We start from the raw sequence: 19,528 nt of genomic DNA on the forward strand, positions 1-19,528 counted from the left end.
AGACCCCCTAAACCAAAAATGCACTTTTTAAAATGATTAACATGTTAATTTAGTGTGTGGGCTGTGTTACAAGGCATTTCAGGAGCAAAATTGCTAATCCACGCCATAAAAATATAATAAAGATACTTTATTAATCATTTGCAGGAAATACGATACGATACGAAAACTTTATTATCCACAGAGTGGAAATTCCTCTTTAGGCATGTCTCACAGCAGAACACATAATGACACAATAAAAAACATTTCAAGGATAGAAAAATATATAAAAATAGCAGTAACTGTACTTCACACATCACACATTTTATTTTTAAATTACAATGTTACCAGCAGCAGATGAAGACAAGACCACACACACGCATCATCCACATGTGTAAGTGAATAAGAGCAGCAAGTGTTATAAAGTCTGATGGCCTCAGGCAGGCAGAAAAAAAGGCTTTTACTGTGAAAGAAACAGGAAGTGCTGCCGAGACATCGTTGAGTTGATAGTGACACGTTCCATCAGTCAGGTGTGTTCTTCACCTTCACCAGCAGGTGGAGCCACAACCACAGGGTTAGGGTTGGACAGGATGGTGATAATACATACCATAATAATACCATAATAATACCATAATAGCTACGTTTATTTGAAACAGGGACAGTCACATTAATAACATGACTGTGAATGCGTCAGAATTAGCTAAGAGTCTGTTTTTCATCTGTAGTCCCTGTGCACCCTGCATCTACAGTTTGTATTATGCTCTGTTAAATAATACTGTCCCATCTAAATAAACAGGACATTTACATTTAGGCTGTGCAGTGTCATTTTTTATTATATTTTTTTACACAGGGGTGCCGTGAGATTTTAATATGCTCTTTTGAAAGGTGCCGTGACTGAAAAAAGTTTGAGAAACGCTGCCCTTGAAAGTCACCCTATAAAAACAGAATATGAATATGAGAAATAAGATTAGAATTACAAAGTTACTAGCCAAGGCAATCTACAAAACATGCACAGCAATTAACAACATGACAAACGAACTAACATACTGTATATAACATCAATCAGAAAACATCATTCAAGACAACACATGCAGCACAAAGACACAACACACCACAGCATGCACAGCATTTTCCAGTTTTTTTTTCTTAGACTACGTATGTATTATCGTTTTTTATTTAGCCTTCTTTGTTTTGATGCTAATGCAGCATTACACTGCAAAAACTCAAGTATCTTACCAAGAATATTTGTCTTATTTCTAGTCAAAACAAATCTCATTCTACTTAAAATAAGACTCATCATATTAAAAGCAGCTTGTTTTTAGACACTTTTTACTTCTTTCAAGCAGATTTTCACTTGGAATAAGTAGAAAAAATCTGATAGTGGAACAAGTTTTTCTTCCTTATTACAAGCACAAAAAACTTACTTTCACTGGCAGATTTTTCTATTTATTGTGAATTTAAGTGAAAATTATCTAAAAACAAGTTAATTTTTAGGTAATGAGTCTTAATTTAAGTGGAAAGAGATTAGTTTTGACTAGAAATGAGACATTTGGACAAGAAATAAGACAAATATTCTTGGAAAGATGTAGAGTTTTTACAGTGTACTATGAGTATTAGTCAGGGTCTTACGCAGAATAAATCAGTCATACAAAGATTAGACTACTGGGGTTTTTTATGGGCCCCACTGGGCGCTGGGCCCCTAGAGTTATCATCACCTTTCTCCCCTAGACAACGGCCCTGGGTACGTCTCAGCCAATAAGAAGAGAGCAGTTGTTATTAACTACTAGGCGCTCTTATAACCTCAATATACAAAATCAGAATAAATCCAACAAATTTAAATGATTTATCACCTTATGTGTAATATACAATGATGATGGTGATGATGATGATGATGCTGATGATGATGATTGGTCCACAGACGAGCTGACGGAGATGAAGGTGGAGAAGCCGCGGATGCTGTCGGAGACTCTGACGGCCAAGGAGAGGGAGAGTCTGGAGGAGAAGGAGGAGCCGGCGGGAGGAGAAGGAGAGAAGGGACAGCAGGAGGAGGAGAAGGAGGTGAAGGAGGAGAAGGAGGAGGAGGAGGAGGAGGAGGAGGAGGATGAAGGAGGAGGAGTGATGGAGGAGGAGGAGGAGGAGGAAGAGGAGGAGTTGGAGCTGGAGGAGCTGAGAGCTCAGATGCTGCAGCTGCTGCTGGAGCTGGAGGAGACCAGAGAGGTTTCACACAGACACGAGGAGAGCTTCATGGAGCTGCAGGGTCAGACACACACACACACACACACACACACACACACACACACACACTGAGACACACACACACACACACACACACACACACACACACACCAGGGCCGTTGTATAGGGGAAAAAGGTGATGATAACTCTAGGGGCCCAGCGCCCAGTGGGGCCCATAAATGTCCAAATGTCTCATTTCTAGTCAAAACTAATCTCTTTCCACTTAAAATAAGACTCATCACCTAAAAATTAACTTGTTTTTAGATCATTTTCACTTAAATTCACAATAAATAGAAAAATCTGCCAGTGAAAGGAAGTTTTTTGTGCTTGTAATAAGAAAGAAAAACTTGCTCCACTATCAGATTTTTTCTACTTATTCCAAGTGAAAATCTGCTTGAAAGAAGTAAAAAGTGTCTAAAAACAAGCTGCTTTTTAATATGATGAGTCTTATTTTAAGTAGAATGAGATTTGTTTTGACTAGAAATGACATTTGGACTAGAAATAAGACAAATATTCTTGCTAAGATACTTGAGTTTTTGCAGTGTAATGCTGCATTAGCATCAAAACAAAGAAGGCTAAATAAAAAACCATAATACCGTACATACGTAGTCTAAGAAAAAAGAAAAGGAAAAGTTAGGGGGAGGGGCCCACTTTAGTATTCTTTAAGGGGGCCCAGAATTCATAGCAACGGCCCTGACACACACACACACACACACACACACTGCTCATCTATATCAGTATTGATCGTAACAACACGAGGAAACACACACGGAGGCTCAGAGACCTGATGAAGCTGATTAACGACTTTAATTAGAACAGGATGAACAGAATCAGAGCGGCTCGAAAACCGACTGAGAGTCAATATTTATTATTATTAATAAAGTTTTATGAAGGTAGATTTGTGTTTTTATTATTCAATATAAAAAAAGCTGCTTTGCTTCAACTAAAAAAATATTTATAATTTTCCCCCAACATGTCTGACCAATGGGGAAGCATCCGCCCACTGCGGGAGGTTTGTGTCAAAATGATTCAATTAAATTTAAAAAACAACAACCAATAACTCCAAAACTTTTTTCACTTCAATCAAAGAAAAAAAAGTATTTGGATTGAAAATAAAAATTGAATTGAAACCCGCAAAATCCATTTGAACACTTTTTTTTCTTTGATTGAAAATATTTTTTTTGATTTAAGTGATATTTTTTGGGAATTTAATAATAAAGACACAAATATCCTACCTATAATTTAATAATACAATTTAAATTTAATTCAATAATAAAAAAACAGTAAAAAAAAAGTGTTCAAATGCAAATTTTTGGATCTCAAATATCTTTTTTTTTGCATTCAAACATTTTTTTTCTTTGTTGAAAAATATTTTTTGTTGTTTGAAGCAGGGGCGTCACTAGGTTTTAAGGACAGGGGGGGCTAAGCCCCCAGTAGATGCACAGGATGTGAGCGAATGTAGCGCGCAAGCACGAACTTTCACAATGGCCCAGAAAAAACACAATATTTAGAATTTAGAGTAAATTTAGAGTATTGAATCATGGGCTAGTTGAATCTAAGAATTCAACTACTTTTGAATTTTACCGTGTAAAAGTAGATGCTAAAAAAAGTGAACCTGAGTAATTTTTCAGGTGTTTGACTATCATGGATATGTCCAGGTGGACTGGAAAACTAATTATATTTCACTAGTAGCCTGTGTCATAATGGTTATACACTCCATCCAAATACAGCTGTTTTTGGCTCATTTTGATTCACCCAGACCTCCTCACATTTTCCCATTCAAATAAGACCAGACAACAGAAATGAAGTGCGACTCCAACTGGAGCAGATATTTATGGTAAAGAGTGCACATTTCACCCTAGAAACCCCTTCATCTTCTACACAACCAGGACCTTCACAAGAAATTTCAGATTTTTTTTTTTTCTGAGCTGAAATAGACACTGGGGGGTTGTGCAAATGACTGACCCTGAGAATCATTTTAATTTGAATATTCTGCTTTTCTTAGTAGTTTTATTTGGACTAGGTTTACAATATATATATATATCATATATACCTAGCCTATATTGTTATCATGCTGTTTTTATATATTCCTGTGTCTTACCTGATCTTCTGCATCTTCAGGGCATGTCTCAGTCTGGCCTCTCCCTACAGCATTTCTCTCCCTGTCTGTCTGTGCTGCCTGCAGTGGCACCAGATATCATCAGTATTTTAAATTAATCCATTAAATAATCTGTTTTTACTGCTAAATGTTATTTTCTTTAACACAGCCAAGCTATAAAGTACCAGATGAATGTTACAGTAACACATTACACACATGGCACATGAGAGAGAGAGAGAGAGAGAGAGAGAGAGAGAGAGAGAGAGAGAGAGAGAGAGAGAGAGAGAGAGAGAGATGATGATGACAGGAGTGTTCAGGATCCCTGTTTAAAAGTTTTCCCCACCAGAATCTAGCCGAACTTTGGAGCATTATTTAGCCCGTTTTCTGACAAGCTACATGCCATGGTTGGTACCAACAGAAGCCTAGCGTCTCCTGGTTTCATATAATATCTGTATCTTCGCTCTAGCTTCAAAACTGATCCGTTTACAACGCAATTAATATTTCACATGAATTCAAATTTTATCGCGGCCATTTTGACAACACTGCTATTTAGAGATGTAGTAGCTTACTGTCTGATGCCTGCTAGTCCTCTTTTAGCTACAGGTGGACTGACTCTCTCCCTCTGTTGACATCAGAGCTCCTGTAGCCCGTCACTGCAGGCTCGGAGCGGAGCTTCAAACAAGCCGCCGCTACATGGGCGCAACCAACTCACTGCTGGGAGGGGGGTGGTCACACACTCAACAAACTAATTAAATTAAACAAATCAGAAATAACAAGAGACAAATGCGGTGACAGCTGGGGTTCTTAAAATATATGTCACATATATATAAAAAAAAGTCACATAATAAAAGAACACCAAATTATTTGGGGGGGCTTAAGAATATTTTAGGGGGGCTTCAGCCCCCCTAAAATAGGCCTAATGACGCCACTGGTTTGAAGTGAAGTTTTTTTTTGAAATATGTTTTTTTTTGATTGGATAAAACACAAATCTACCTTCATAAAGTTTCATAATTAGGTTCCTGAGGAAAACGTAATATAAAACTAACTATTCAGTTTTCTGCAGCCTGTAAATTACAGGAAGTCTCTTTCAAAATAAAACACATACGTAACATTCATGTGATATTTGTTCTTCAGGACTTGTTCTTCTTTCTCTGCCTCATTAAATCAGTTTTGGATTTGAACTATTGTGATAAAATTAATCAAAACGAATAAATGAATACATAACAGATGACAAATATTTACATTTTTATTCATACTTTTAATGTGAACTCACTGTGCTCTGTGTTTCCTGTCAGGCGTGTTGGAGGAGGAGCGACTGGCGAGCGCTCACCAGGCCGAGAGCTTCACCCGGCAGATCCAGAGACTCCAGGGTTCGTCACAACCTGCAGTCGACATTTAAATATGCAGACAGAGGGGGCGGGGCTTAGTTGTGACATCACAAAGTGACAGGAAGTCCTGACGGCTGGTTTTTAAAGGCTCAGTTTCTGAATACAGGCTGTGTGCATTTCTCTGTGGACTGAGGCTTTGATACTTTCACAGTATTAATATAGAACCTAGAGCTGCTTTATAATCACACTACACATGGACATCTACCTTTATACTGTATGGAGCTTTAATACAAACATCTACCTTTATACTGAAGGAGCTTTAACACAAACATCTACCTTTATACTGTATGGAGCTTTAACACAAACATCTACCTTTATACTGAAGGAGCTTTAACACAAACATCTACCTTTATACTGTATGGAGCTTTAATACAAACATCTACCTTTATACTGTATGGAGCTTTAACACAAACATCTACCTTTATACTGAAGGAGCTTTAACACAAACATCTACCTTTATACTGAAGGAGCTTTAACACAAACATCTACCTTTATTCTGAAGGAACTTTAACACAAACATCTACCTTTATTCTGAAGGAGCTTTAATACAAACATCTACCTTTATACTGTATTAATATAGAACCTAGTGCTGTATTTATATAATCACACATCAAAGAGTCAGTTTCCAAAAATTCCCTCCAGACCTAAAAACGTCTTCACAGATCTAAACTGTCGTCTCATCTAAAAACATCAGAGTGAGACGTCCTCTCTGTTTTTAGATCTGAGTCTTTGTGAGGACGTTTTTACCGAGTCATTTAAAGTAACCTGAACGTCTCACACATTTAAACGTCCTCAGTGTCTCCTGTGTCCGTTCAAGACAACTCGCAAAAAACGAGCTCTGAGTTGTGAAAAATGAATTGAACGGTATAAAACTCAGAAATTACAGGTCGGATATTCAAGTATCATCTCAGAGCTCAGTGACGGCAACAAAACATGGCGGCCGTCGTCGTTAACGGTCAGAATGGAGTTGTCACAAAAGTTATTTATCAAAAGTTTAAAAATTCTAGAAAAAGGTGGTGACATTTCACAAAAAAAGTTCTTAAAAAATTCTAGAAAAATTGTAAAATTCCAAAAAAAAAAAAAAAAAAAAATTCTAGGAAAATGATTTAAAATTCTAGAAAAAAAGAAAAGAAAAAAAGTTTTTAAAACAATCTAGAAAAAGTGGTACAAATTCTAAGAAAAAAAAATTATTTCTCAAAACAAAAGTTAAAAATTCTAGAGAAAAGGGTTACATTTTCACAAAAACAAAGCTAGAAAAAGTGGTACAATTTCTCAAAAAAAAAAGTTCTGGACAATTTGGTAAAATTTCTAAAATAAAAAATACAAAACAAAACATAATAACATTAATTTCTAAAAAAAAAAAAAAAAAAGAATTCTAGAAAAAGTTGGGGGGGCCCTTTAACCCTCTCAATGACCCCTGGGTTAGGGTTACTTTGAGAACCACTGCTCTAAACTAAGGATTTCTTTTGTCTATTTTTCCACAAAACTGATAAATAATCTATTGATTTCTTTACAGAGAGCATCGTTAAGGAAAAACAAACCTTGATAAACCTTCAGCTTTGATAATAACTCTCTCTGCAGCCACATGTTAAGAATTGACTTAGTTTTATTAAAGGATAATTTCCGTTTTTTACAACCTGGACCTTATTTCTAGCATAAAATACGATCATTTACTCACCCAGACAACTTTGGTGTCATTTGGAGTCGTTTTGACGGAATTAGCCCCAGTGGAGCGGCGCGTATATCTGTATAATGCGAGAACACGGGGCAGCGCAATGCAGCCTCTAAATAACACATTATCTGCAGAGAAACTCCTTCATTTCACCAATATTTAGTTCTGATAGGCTAGTGCTATTCCCCTCTGAGTCCGGGGTTAGCTGTTATCAACATCCGGGGTCTGTAGGTTGACCTACTGACCTCTGACCTGGATGATGTCATCTCTGAGCTTGTTGCTAGCGCTAATGCTACGGTTCGTTTCTGCGTGTTTCTGACTTGTCAGAACAAAATGAGCAGCTGGATGAAGTTCAGCTTCCACAGGCTTCCTCTCCTCAACCTGGACTCACTAAAGCTCCGGCTAGTTGAGATAAAAATGGACCCGAATGCCGAAGCAGAATGATTATTATCAGAATGAGCCGGGCTGCGCTCAGAGATGACATCATCCAGGTCAGAGGTCAGTAGGTCAACCTACAGACCCCGGATGTTGATAACAGCTAACCCCGGACTCAGAGGGGAATAGCACTAGCCTATCAGAACTAAATATTGGTGAAATGAACGAGTTTTGCGGCGGATAATGTGTTATTTAGAGGCTGCATTGCGCTGCCCCGTGTTCTCGCATTATACGGATATACGCGCCGCTCCACTGGGGCTAATTCCGTCAAAACGACTCCAAATGACACCAAAGTTATCTGGGGGAGTAAAATGATCGTATTTTATGCTAGAAATAAGGTCCAGGTTGTAAAAAACGGAAATTATCCTTTAAGTTTCTGTCTAAGATCCATATCTGTTATCTGAAGTTGTGTTGAACTTGTCCTGTTGCTGTGTTGCCATGACGACAGCCCAGCTGCGCTCGGTGCAGGAGGAGATGGACAGCCTGGAGGAGGAGAAGGAGAGCGAGCTGGAGGAGGTGCAGGAGGAGCTGCGCGCGGCCCAGGAGGAGGTGCTGGTGCTGCAGGCGGCGGCCGAGGAGGCGGCGGCCGAGCGGGAGAACGACATCGCCTCGCTGCAGGAGGAGCTGTGCCGCCTCCGGGCCGAGCTGCAGCGGCTCAACGCCACGGCAACCGAGTACGAGCTGGAGATCACCACGCTGCGGGCCGAGATCAGCATGAAGAGCAGCAACACACACACACACGGTACACACACACACACACACACACACACACACACACACACACACACACACACACACTTTTTTAATTATTATTTTCATTTTTTTTCTTTTCTTTTTGAAATTTGACCACTTTTCTTGAGAAATTTTACCAGTTTCTTCTCAATTTTTCTGTTCTACTTTTTTACTACGGTATTTTTTAAAGAAATTTGACCCCTTTTTGTATTATTGTTTGCCCCCACCCCCCTTTTTTGAGAAATTTTACCACATTCTTCTATAATTTTTTTTTTAATTTTACCACTTTTTCTAGAAATCTTGAGTAATTTTACCAGTTTCTTCTCAATTAAAAAAAAACTACTATTTACTATACAATCTTTACTTTTACCACTTTTTTTTTATTATTATTGTTTGACTTTTTTTTTTTTTTTTTACCACTTTTCTAGAATTTTCTAAAATTTTACCCGTTTCTTCTAAAAAATTTTAAACTGTTACCACTTTTTCTGAGAAATTTTACCAGATTTTTCAAAAAAAAAAAAAAAAAAAAGTACCACTTTTTTCTAAACTTTTTAAAAACTTTTTTGTATATTTTTTGTGAGAATTTTTACCACTATTTTCTTGAAATGTTTTGAGAAATTGTACCACTTTTTTTCTCCAGAAATTTCTCTATAATCTTTCAAAAATGTACGCCTAATTAAAACATACATTGATTGTTTGTGTATTTCTGGTGTGTTGTCCAATGGGGTCGGTGGTCTAATGCAGCTGAGGCGACGCAGCTGAAGGACGAGCTCGTCTCTCTGACGGACGAGCGTCAGAATCTGAGTCGACTCAACCTGGAGCTGAGCAGCAAAGTGGAGAAACTGCAGCAGCAGCAGCAGCAGCAGCAGCAGCAGCAGCAGCAGCAGCAGCAGCAGCAGCAGCAGCAGCAGCAGCAGCAGCAGCAGCAGCAGCAGCGAGACACGTGAGTGGTCCAGACAGCTGTCAATCAAACCGGTCGTTACAGATGTTCACACATATCACAGCTGCAGGTTCAAGGCAAGGCAATTTTATTTGAATAGCCCGTTTTTACCAACAGTTAGTCTCAAAGGGCTTCACATGGCATCATAGAAGAGAGGACAGACCAGCTTAATGGGAGGACTGGATGGCAGACTGGTTCATGGGAAGGGAGGGCAGACCAGCTCATGGTCTGTAAAGGTCGGAGGGTTGGAGATCATGTTCTGGAGCGTTTATTATAAAAATAGTTTGAAATCCTCTTCACCCTCCGATTGCAACCAATTAAATACAAGTTTTTCGTTAAATAAAAACAGTCGGGCACCTGTGACGGACCATCCATCATCCAATCATCTTGAACGCCACGTTAAAGTCTGTGGGATGGTGACGTGTCAGTCAAACCGTCTCTGTTCCTTGTGACCAGGTGTGATGACGTCTACCTGGCGGTCCGGCAGCAGGACCACCAGGAGAAGTCCGACTCGTACATCACTCTGTCCCAGGCCGGGGGGGTCCAGAACCGAGCCCCCCCGGACCAGGACCAGGACCAGGACCAGGACCAGGACCAGGACCAGGACCAGGACCAGGACCAGGACCAGGACCAGGACCAGGACCAGGACCAGGACCAGGACCAGGACCAGGACCAGGCTGAGCTGAGCGTCCTGACGGTCCAGCTGAAGGAGGCGGAGGCGACGGCTCAGATGGTCCAGACAGAGGTAACGAGAAGCTGCTGCTGATCGATCCCTTGTAAATGTATTGGCAGGTATCAACACGATTGATCAGACATTGATTATAGATTATAGATTCTGTGATATAAAGATCTGGGGCCGGCGCACTAAGAAGACTCAAAGTTCTAATCTGACCAGAGTTGTTCACCTTCCTCCTCCTGGTTCCCAAACTGTTTCTCAGGAGTTTCCTCCAGAACGACTTTGCTATGAATGTGTCACTCTGTCCACGAGGAGCTGCTGTGATTGGCTGACATCGATCGATCAGGAATCTATTTGCACTTCAAGCGGAGCTGCATGATTGACAGCGTGTGCGTTTCCTTGCAGATAAAACATTGTTTCATCAGGTCGGTCTCCAGCAGATGGGGGAGCTCCATGATTTGTTGCCGTTGGAGGCATTTTGGCGTCCAGCGGGAAGAAGTCTTGTCAGATAAAATAATGAATGTGGACTAAACATACACAGCCTAATTAGACCCTAATTGTTGGTCATGTTGTCCATGACTATCACTAATCTTATTTAATAACTAACCAAATGTCGTCTTGTTAGGTGAATGAAGTTTCCAAAGTAATTTTCTTTATTAAGGACAGAAACTTACTGGTGACCCACGGTCTCTGCACCGCAGGATGAAACCGGTTTCATGTGCAACACTGATTTCAAGAAGAGTCTCAGAGCTCCAGACCGACCAGCGTCGTAGGGAAGCTTTTCTTAGCAAAGAAATTTTTGGGAAACACGTGAAAATGTTCAGATAGAGAAAAAGTAAAGGTTAAGACGATGCAGCGTTACGACGGCGTGTGTAATAATTTATTGACATGGTTTATTGTTAAAATCTCTAATCAGTAGTAAATGTTTTGTGGGTGTGTGTAGCTGCTCAGCGCCCCCTGGTGGACGCTGTGAGCAGTGACCTGGTCCAGATGTGTTACCAGTGTGTGTGTGTGTGTGTGTGTGTGTGTGTGTGTCAGTGTGTGGGTCTGCAGCAGGAGCTGTGTGAGCTGCAGCAGCTGTACGACAGCAGCCAGAGGGAGCGCGCGGCGCTGGAGCAGCAGCTGCAGCGCTGCAAGGCCGAGCTGCAGCGGCTCAACGACAGGAAGTCACAGGTGAGACAGGATGCTGAGTGAGTCTCAGGTCTGTAGATGGAGGTGAGTGTGTGTCTGTGTGTGTGTGTGTGTGTGTGTGTGTGTCTGTGTGTGTGTGTCGTCCGGCCGGTCGGAGCATCATTGTGCTGCAGCTCTGCTCTTGTAGCCGCTGGTTTCAGCTTCTTCTTGGCAGTTTGTTTTTGTCATCTGTCTGTTTCTACGTCCACCGATCGTCCTCCGTCCTCCTTAGCAACCAGAGCTTTACTTTACCCTAACTACCCCTTTACTACAACGACCAGACCAAACCAGACCAAACCCAGCAGACAGCCACAACTCAGAGGGGCGGCCAGGGAGAATCTGATTGGCTGATAATAATCAATCATGTGTCAAACATCTCAGAGACAGTTCGATCCAAACACACAGATTTGGATTCAGGTCGTCGACCTCACGCTCTCAGAGGTGTGGACCAGACTCACTGACTCAAAGACTCACTGACTTTAGCTCGACTTCAACACCAGAACCAGGACCAGGACCAGGACCAAGACCAGAAACCACAGACTGGACTGGAGACATGAGGGTCAACTGGTCCTGTTGTTGAGACCAGAGTCAGGAGAACCTCGAGTACTAAGACTTAGACTAGATTTAGGAATTTGTCTTTGACTTGTTGGTCTTCACCTGGTTTTGTCTCACCTGGTTTCTACCTGATACCTTAGGGGTTCTTCACTTACCAGAACCAGAACCAGAACAAGTACCAGAACCAGTACCAGTACCAGTTGAGATTGTACTTGTTTTGGACCCACAGATGAGACCTGTAAGATCAGACCCGAGTATTGAGGCTCCAGGTTCATCTTATTCAGACCTGGTTGGTTTGGTTGGGTCAGGGTTGGTTCCAGACAGGAAGCGTTTAACCCAAAGATCGGTTCATTCGGCCGTATGTGAACCGGCAGTCGCGCTCAGAGGAGGGAGGAAACAAGCGGGCCGAGATCTGTAGAAGAGTTTGGTCTCGACTCGTTTCCACCCGGTCCTGGAGCCGTTCCTTTGTAGTGGGAACGACTCAACAACCAACATAACATGCAACACACTGCTGATGTTCCTTGGTTCTTAACAACCAGACGCGCTGGTTCGGGCCATAAATATATAGGATGACTCAAGTTGGCTTCCTTATTTTTATTTTTTAAAATATAGCCTACACAACTGACTTGGATCGGTTCGGGTCCAGGCTTCAACCGCGATTCGGGTTGGATTTTACATTCAGGCCCGTTGACACCTCTACTCCATGGTTGTTGTTTTTGCAAGTTAAACTCCTCCTCCATCTTCCAGGTCAGATTTCTGACCAATAAGAGAACAGTTGGCATTTGTTTACAACTTTGGACCGGTTGGGACTGTTACCATGGGAAGAAAAACGCAGCAGTTGAATCGTTTTAGTCGATGAATCGGAACAAAGCAAACGAGCCACAGGTCTGAAAACACCCTGAAGGTGAAGCCCCATTATACGCAACAGCATCAGCAACAGAAAGCTGTGTTCACTGCGCTAAGCATGCTGGGATACGTGATGGTGCGGCCCAATGAAATCCCAATGTGAGCGATGCAGCATGATGTGGCGATATCGTTGCGTATCGTGGGGCTGCACCTTAAGACTCGTCACTCAATGTCGGACGAGATGTGAGATTTACCATCATGACTTGTGTCAACAGTTGAGGCTTGAATGTCTTGACTTGGTCTCGGTGCTGGACTTCAGTCTTTAAAGAACTTGGGGACTTTAAATTCAGGATTTGGCTCAGTGCTCATCGACTCTAGTTCCACTGAGACTTTCCTGGTGAACGATCGACACAAGACTTGAGCGTCCTGACTGGAGACTGAACCGAGGAGTTACCTAAGGCCACCTGACTCGAACCTCTGACTGGAAGTTAAAGGTTTGGACTTGATTGTCGACTAAGAGCTCGACTCAGGTGTTCAGAGACTGAACTCTGGACTTGATCTGAGAGTCTTCTGGACTTGGACCCTGACGTGGATCTTGACTGTCTGATGTTTCCTCTCTGAGACTCTTAAGACTTGACCCTTTGACTTGGAGATTGATTGATTGGTTGGTTGATTGACCAGTGAGTCAGTGAGTCGGTCCCACCTCTGCTCCTCTCCATCCCACCCCTCCCCTCCCGGCCTCCTGGTGTCTCCATGGAGACTCCTGGTGTCTCCATGGAGACTCCTGGTGTCTCCATGGAGACACCTGCTGGTCCAGACCTCTGCAGCGCTGCAGAGAGTCCACTCAGACCTCTAAAGGACCAGATGCAGAAGGTTTCACTTCTTCTCCATCTTGTCCTTCTTCACCTCTGAAGTCGTTCTCTAATGGCCTGCTCTTTCTGTTTCCTCCCTTCATCATCGTCACCTCTTCATCTCGTCACAAACAAACTTCCATCTGTCGACGCTGTTTGTTTCCCGCCTGTCGATGTCTCTCTTTCTCTTCCTCTTTCTGTCGTTCATCGTTTTGTTTTCCGCTCGCCGTCGTCCTCCTTCCCTCCTTCTCTCTCTCTGACTCTGATTATTTTACTCCTCTCACCACGCTCCTCTCTCCATCTCCCCGACACTCCTTCCTTCCTTCCTTCCTTCCTTCCTTCCTTCCTTCTGTCTTCTTCCCAGAACTGCACTCGTCCGTCTGAGCCCCCTGTTCTCTCCATCCCCTTCATAGGAATGATTGTTATAGTGGCCTTGATTTGGTGCTGGTGGGAGGAGCTGGCGTCCTAGAGGGACCAGGTATGGCCGAGCCTCTCACTCTCCCAGACACCGAGCGCCGGACTCGGTACTTTTACTGGTACCGACCGAATTCCCACCAGAATACGGCCGCACGGCTCATTCTGATAATAATCATTCTGCTTCGGCATTCGGGTCCATTTTTATCTCAACCAGCCGGAGCTTTAGTGAGTCCAGGTTGAGGAGAGGAAGCCTGTGGAAGCTGAACTTCATCCAGCTGCTCATTTTGTTCTGACAAGTCAGAAACATGCAGAAACAAACCGTAGCATTAGCCGTAGCAACAAGCCGCGCTGTGTGGCGCTCAGAGATGACATCATCCAGGTCAGAGGTCACACTGCAAAAACGCAAAATCTTTCCAAGAATATTTGTCTTATTTCTTGTCAAAATGTCTAATTTCTAGTCAAAACTAATCTCTTTCCACTTAAAATAACTCACTTGTTTCAAACTAATTTTCACTTGAAATAAGTAGAAAAATCTGCCAGTGAAAGCAAGTTTTTTGTGCTCGGAATAAGAAAGAAAAACTTGCTCCACTGTCATATTTTTCTACTTAGTAGTGAAAATCTGCTTGAAAGAAGTAAAAAGTGTCTAAAAACAAGCAAATTTTTATGTGACAAGTCTTATTTTGAGTATAATTTGATTTGTTTGGACTAGAAATGACATTTTGACTAGAAATAAGACAAATATTCTTGGTAAGATTTTGAGTTTTTGCAGTGCAGTAGGTCAACCTACAGACCCCGGATGTTGATAACAGCTAACCCCGGACTCAGAGGGGAATAGCACTAGCCTATCAGAACTAAATATTGGTGAAATGAAGGAGTTTCTCTGCAGATAATGTGTTATTTAGAGGCTGCATTGCGCTGCCCTGTAGACTCCATTATACGGATATACGCGCCTCTCGGCTGGAGCTCATTTCATCACAACCACTTGGAATGACACCAAAGTTATCTGGGGGAGGAAATGATCGGATTTTATGCTAGAAATACGGTCCAGGTTGTAAAAAAAAATGGTAATTATCCTTTAAAGGGACAACGAGGAGTTTTGTTAAAGTGAAGTGTTTTCTCACTACATTTATGAGCCTCCGCACGGTGAAATTCTTTGACCGGTGCAAGACCGACTCATGTTTTCATTCATCAAGAATTAAAGTCAGAGGTTGGAAGACGATCACATACCGTCGTAGTTCCCACCATAAACGGAGATTCATACGGCGGCGTTATTCTCACGACTCGCCACGAAACCGAAAGTAAAGAAACGCTGGTCGGCTCGCCCAGCATTTCCACCACCACTAATAATAACAAAATAACCACAGAGACAAAACCATAGATTTATCTAAAATGGACCATTAACAAGTGGTAACGGAGATTCATCCACATTAATATGAGACTTTTTATAACCAAATACAAACTCCTCGTTGTCCCTTTAAAATAAGACTCATCACATTATAAAGTAGCTTATTTTTAGACACTTTTTTACTTCTTTCAAGCAGATTTTCACTTAAAATAATCTGACAGTGGAGCAAGGTTTTTCTTTGTTATTACAAGCACTAAAAACTTGCTTTCACTGGCAGATTTTTCTACTTATTTCAAGTGAAAATTAGTTTGAAACAAGTGAAAATGATCTAAAAACAAGTTAATTTTTAGGTGATGAGTCTTATTTTAAGTGGAAAGAGATTAGTTTTGACTAGAAATGAGACATTTTTACAAGAAATAAGACAAATATTCTTGGATTAGATTCATCCACATTAATGAGACTTTTTTATTGTCGCGGAATTTTTCGTTCTGCCGATGGAGAAACTCCTCGTTGTCCCTTTAAGGTGGAAACCCTGCAGAGTTTCTCTTTAAAGGCTGAGGAGTTGTGATGTTGTTCAGAAATAAATATTCAAAAACCAGAAGTTCTGACTAATTTTTATAGACTAAATAACTTTAACTACCACACATACACACAAAAAGTACTGAAAACAGAAAGCGAGTATCGGTACCGTATCGGTTCAGATGTGAACGCTTCCCGTCCCGACTCGTCCACATGTCGACGCTACGTCACGCTGCACTGCAAAAACTCAAAATCTTCTCAAGAATATTTGTCTTATTTCTTGTCAAAATGTCTCATTTCTAGTCAAAACTAATCTCTTTCCATTTCAAATGAGACTCATCACCTAAAAAATAACTTGTTTTTAGATCATTTTCACTTGTTTGAAACTAATTTTTACTTAAAATAAGTGGAAAAATCTGCCAGTGAAAGCAGGTTTTTTTTTGTGCTTGTAATAAGGAAGAAAAACTTGCTCCACTATCAGATTTTTCTACTTATTTCAAGTGAAAATCTGCTTGAAAGAAGTAAAAAGTGTCTAAAAACAAGCTACTTTTAATATGATGAGTCTTATTTTAAGTAGAATGAGATTTATTTTGACTAGAAATGAGACAAATATTCTTGGTGAGATTTTGAGTTTTTGCAGTGTGTCAGAATTAGCATCGTAGCTTCTCCTCAGCGTGTGTGTGTGTGTGTGTGTGTGTGTGTGTGTGTGTGTGCAGCCTCGTCGTGTTGCCTTCATGGTCGTCTGAGCTGCTCCGGTCGAGTCGTTATTAACCCCTCGGTCAGGGCTGATTCTGCTGATGGTGCGTTCATGGTCCACGCTGCTGCTGCTGGAGTTAACAGGATTCAGGTCAGGAGCAGCCAATCAGATGCAGCATTACACTGCAAAAACTCAAGTATCTTAGCAAGAATATTTGTCTTATTTCTAGTCAAAATGTCATTTCTAGTCAAAACAAATCTCATTCTACTTAAAATAAGACACATCATATTAAAAGTAGCTTGTTTTTAGACACTTTTTACTTCTTTCAAGCAGATTTTCACTTGGAATAAGTAGAAAAAATCTGATAGTGGAGCAAGTTTTTCTTTCTTATTACAAGCACAAAAAACTTACTTTCACTGGCAGATTTTTCTGTTTATTGTGAATTTAAGTGAAAATTTTATAAAAACAAGTTAATTTTTAGGTGATGAGTCTTATTTTAAGTGGAAAGAGATTAGTTTTGACTAGAAATGAGACATTTTGACAAGAAATAAGACAAATATTCTTGGAAAGATGTTGAGTTTTTACAGTGTACTATGAGTATTAGTCAGGGTCTTACACAGAATAAATCAGTCATACAAAGATTAGACTACTGGGGTTTTTTATGGGCCCCACTGGGCGCTGGGCCCCTAGAGTTATCATCACCTTTCTCCCCTAGACAACGGCCCTGGTGACGGTGAAGTTTAAAATCTCACTTCATCGACGTACACTGCAAAAACTCAAAATCTTCTCAAGAATATTTGTCTTATTTCTTGTCAAAATGTCTAATTTCTAGTCAAAACTAATCTATTTCCATTTAAAATAAGACTCATCACCTAAAAATGAACTTGTTTTTAGATCATTTTCACTTGTTTCAAACTAATTTTCACTTGAAATAAGTAGAAAAATCTGCCAGTGAAAGCAGGTTTTTTGCGCTTGTAATAAGAAAGAAAAACTTGATCCACTGTCAGATTTTTCTACTTATTTAAAGTGGAAAATTTGCTTGAAAAAAGCAAAAAGTGTCTGAAAACAAGCTACTTTTTAAATGTGATGAGTCTTATTTTAAGTAGAATGAGATTTATTTTGACTAGAAACGACATTTTGACTAGAAATAAGGCAAATATTCTTGGTAAGATATTGAATTTTTGCAGTGTACAGACATTTCCTCCAGCTCCTGTCAGAGCCTCATCATAGTCGATACTGATGCATCAAGAGAAGAACATCTGGATGATGTCATTGTTTAAAATAAAAACCTCCCTCGGTCTCCGTCGGGGAACGATGTCGACGCGTCACTCAGGTTTTTATTTTTACTTCTCTTGTCGGAGTTCATCCTGGAAAAACTAAACGCTTCAAGTTTGTAGGCTACTTCCTGTCGTCGCACATACATTTAGCTCAGCGTGTGTGTGTGTGTGTGTGTGTGTGTGTGTGGAGGGATCTGCTTACAGAGTTACTTTTAACATGACAGCGTTTTAGTCACTGCTAAACTCTCTCACACACGACACCGCAGCGTTTATAGGACTTACACGTGTATGGAAGCTCAGTGGGGCCAAAAATAAAACCTGAGGAGTTTTCTGTCTTAAAAATATCCTTCCACCTATTAAACTGTATAATCTATTAAATACGGCTGCAGGCAATGATGTGGAGACCCAGAGGCCGGCGTTGCCATGGAAACACGATGTAATGGTGTTAAAGGGATAGTTCAACATTTAGTCAAATTGGCCCCATTGCCATAATATTAACCCCTATAGTCATAGCAGTAGGTTCGTTACCTTTAATTGTCAGTGCAAGCTGTTTTTAGAACGGCGGAGCAGAGTCGTGAGCTGCTCAGAGCTACGCTACGGAGGCTCATTATGGGATTTCTTTGTTGGTTTCCCTTCATCAAACTCATCAAATACACAATCCAACAACTCCACAACGCTCTGGTGGACAAGTTGTGAGCTGCACATTCACCACGCTATGAGATAATAACACAACGTTACCACACAGAGTTGTTTTAGAGGGAAATTCAGAGACTGTTGATGAAAAACTGTCCCTGAAGGCAACGTGCATCAGCGGTTTTGCATGAATTTCCCTCTAAAACAACTCTGTGTGGTAACGTTGTGTTATTATCTCATAGCGTGGTGAATGTGCAGCTCACAACTTGTCCACCAGAGCGTTGTGGAGTTGTTGGATTGTGTATTTGATGAGTTTCATCGATGAGGGAAACCAAGAAATCCCATAATGAGCCTCCGTAGCGTAGCTCTGAGCAGCTCACGGCTCTGCTCCGCCGTTCTAAAAATAGCTTGCACCGACAATTAAAGGTAACGAACCTACTGCTATGTGACTATAGGGATTATTATTATGGCAATGGGCCAATTTGCCAAAAAATGTTGAACTATCCCTTTAAAGGCGTGGTTACAAACAGATGAAATGTGAGTTTAGTTTGAATGTTTCAGTTGAGCAGAGGTTCATCGCTGACCCCCCCCCCCACCCCCCCCTCTCTCTCTCTCTCTGCAGACGGACACTGAAGGCTGGAGCCTGGCGGTGGCGGTGGTTGCCGTGGCAGCCATCGTAGTTCTGGTGGTGCCCAGCTTCAGCCGGGCCTGAGGCCTCGACCGGCCGGGGCGACCCCCCCCCCTCCTCCTCCTCCTCCTCCTCCCTCATCACATGTCGCTTCTCGCATCGCTCCGTTGCCGTGGCAACAACGACGACGAAGACGCTTTGAGCCGAACGACGAGACGAGACGGACTCATTCAAACGTCACGTCAACATCACGTACGACCACGAGTCTGAGGAGGTTTTTAATCTTCAACAAGTCGACGACGACGAGCTGTTCGATGACGGTCAGGGCCGTTGCTAGGGATCCTGGGCCCCCTTAAAGAATACTAAAGTGGGCCCCTCCCCCTAACTTTTCCTTTTTTTTTTTCTTAGACTACGTATGTATTATCGTTTTTTATTTAG

General features: G+C 41.4%; 1 protein-coding gene across 1 annotated transcript in view; it reads left to right on the forward strand.

Annotated features, from left to right (window-relative positions):
* The window catches only part of ccdc136b (coiled-coil domain containing 136b), a 20,496-nt gene extending 1,312 nt beyond the window's left edge, over window positions 1-19,184 (forward strand). Inside the window, exons 2-10 of the mRNA XM_085768995.1 lie at window positions 1,895-2,233; window positions 5,605-5,679; window positions 8,253-8,546; window positions 9,281-9,369; window positions 9,436-9,479; window positions 9,933-10,221; window positions 11,191-11,325; window positions 13,939-14,052; window positions 19,085-19,184. Coding sequence (XP_085625121.1) covers window positions 1,895-2,233; window positions 5,605-5,679; window positions 8,253-8,546; window positions 9,281-9,369; window positions 9,436-9,479; window positions 9,933-10,221; window positions 11,191-11,325; window positions 13,939-14,043 — 1,370 coding nt within the window. The 3' untranslated portion in view covers window positions 14,044-14,052; window positions 19,085-19,184. The remainder of the gene's footprint in view (window positions 1-1,894; window positions 2,234-5,604; window positions 5,680-8,252; window positions 8,547-9,280; window positions 9,370-9,435; window positions 9,480-9,932; window positions 10,222-11,190; window positions 11,326-13,938; window positions 14,053-19,084) is intronic.
* The last annotated feature ends 344 nt before the right edge of the window (window positions 19,185-19,528 follow it).

The sequence above is a fragment of the Trachurus japonicus genome, chromosome 23 (assembly GCF_045865225.1).
Source record: "Trachurus japonicus isolate A0001 chromosome 23, Traja_1.0".
Lineage (NCBI taxonomy): Eukaryota > Metazoa > Chordata > Actinopteri > Carangiformes > Carangidae > Trachurus > Trachurus japonicus.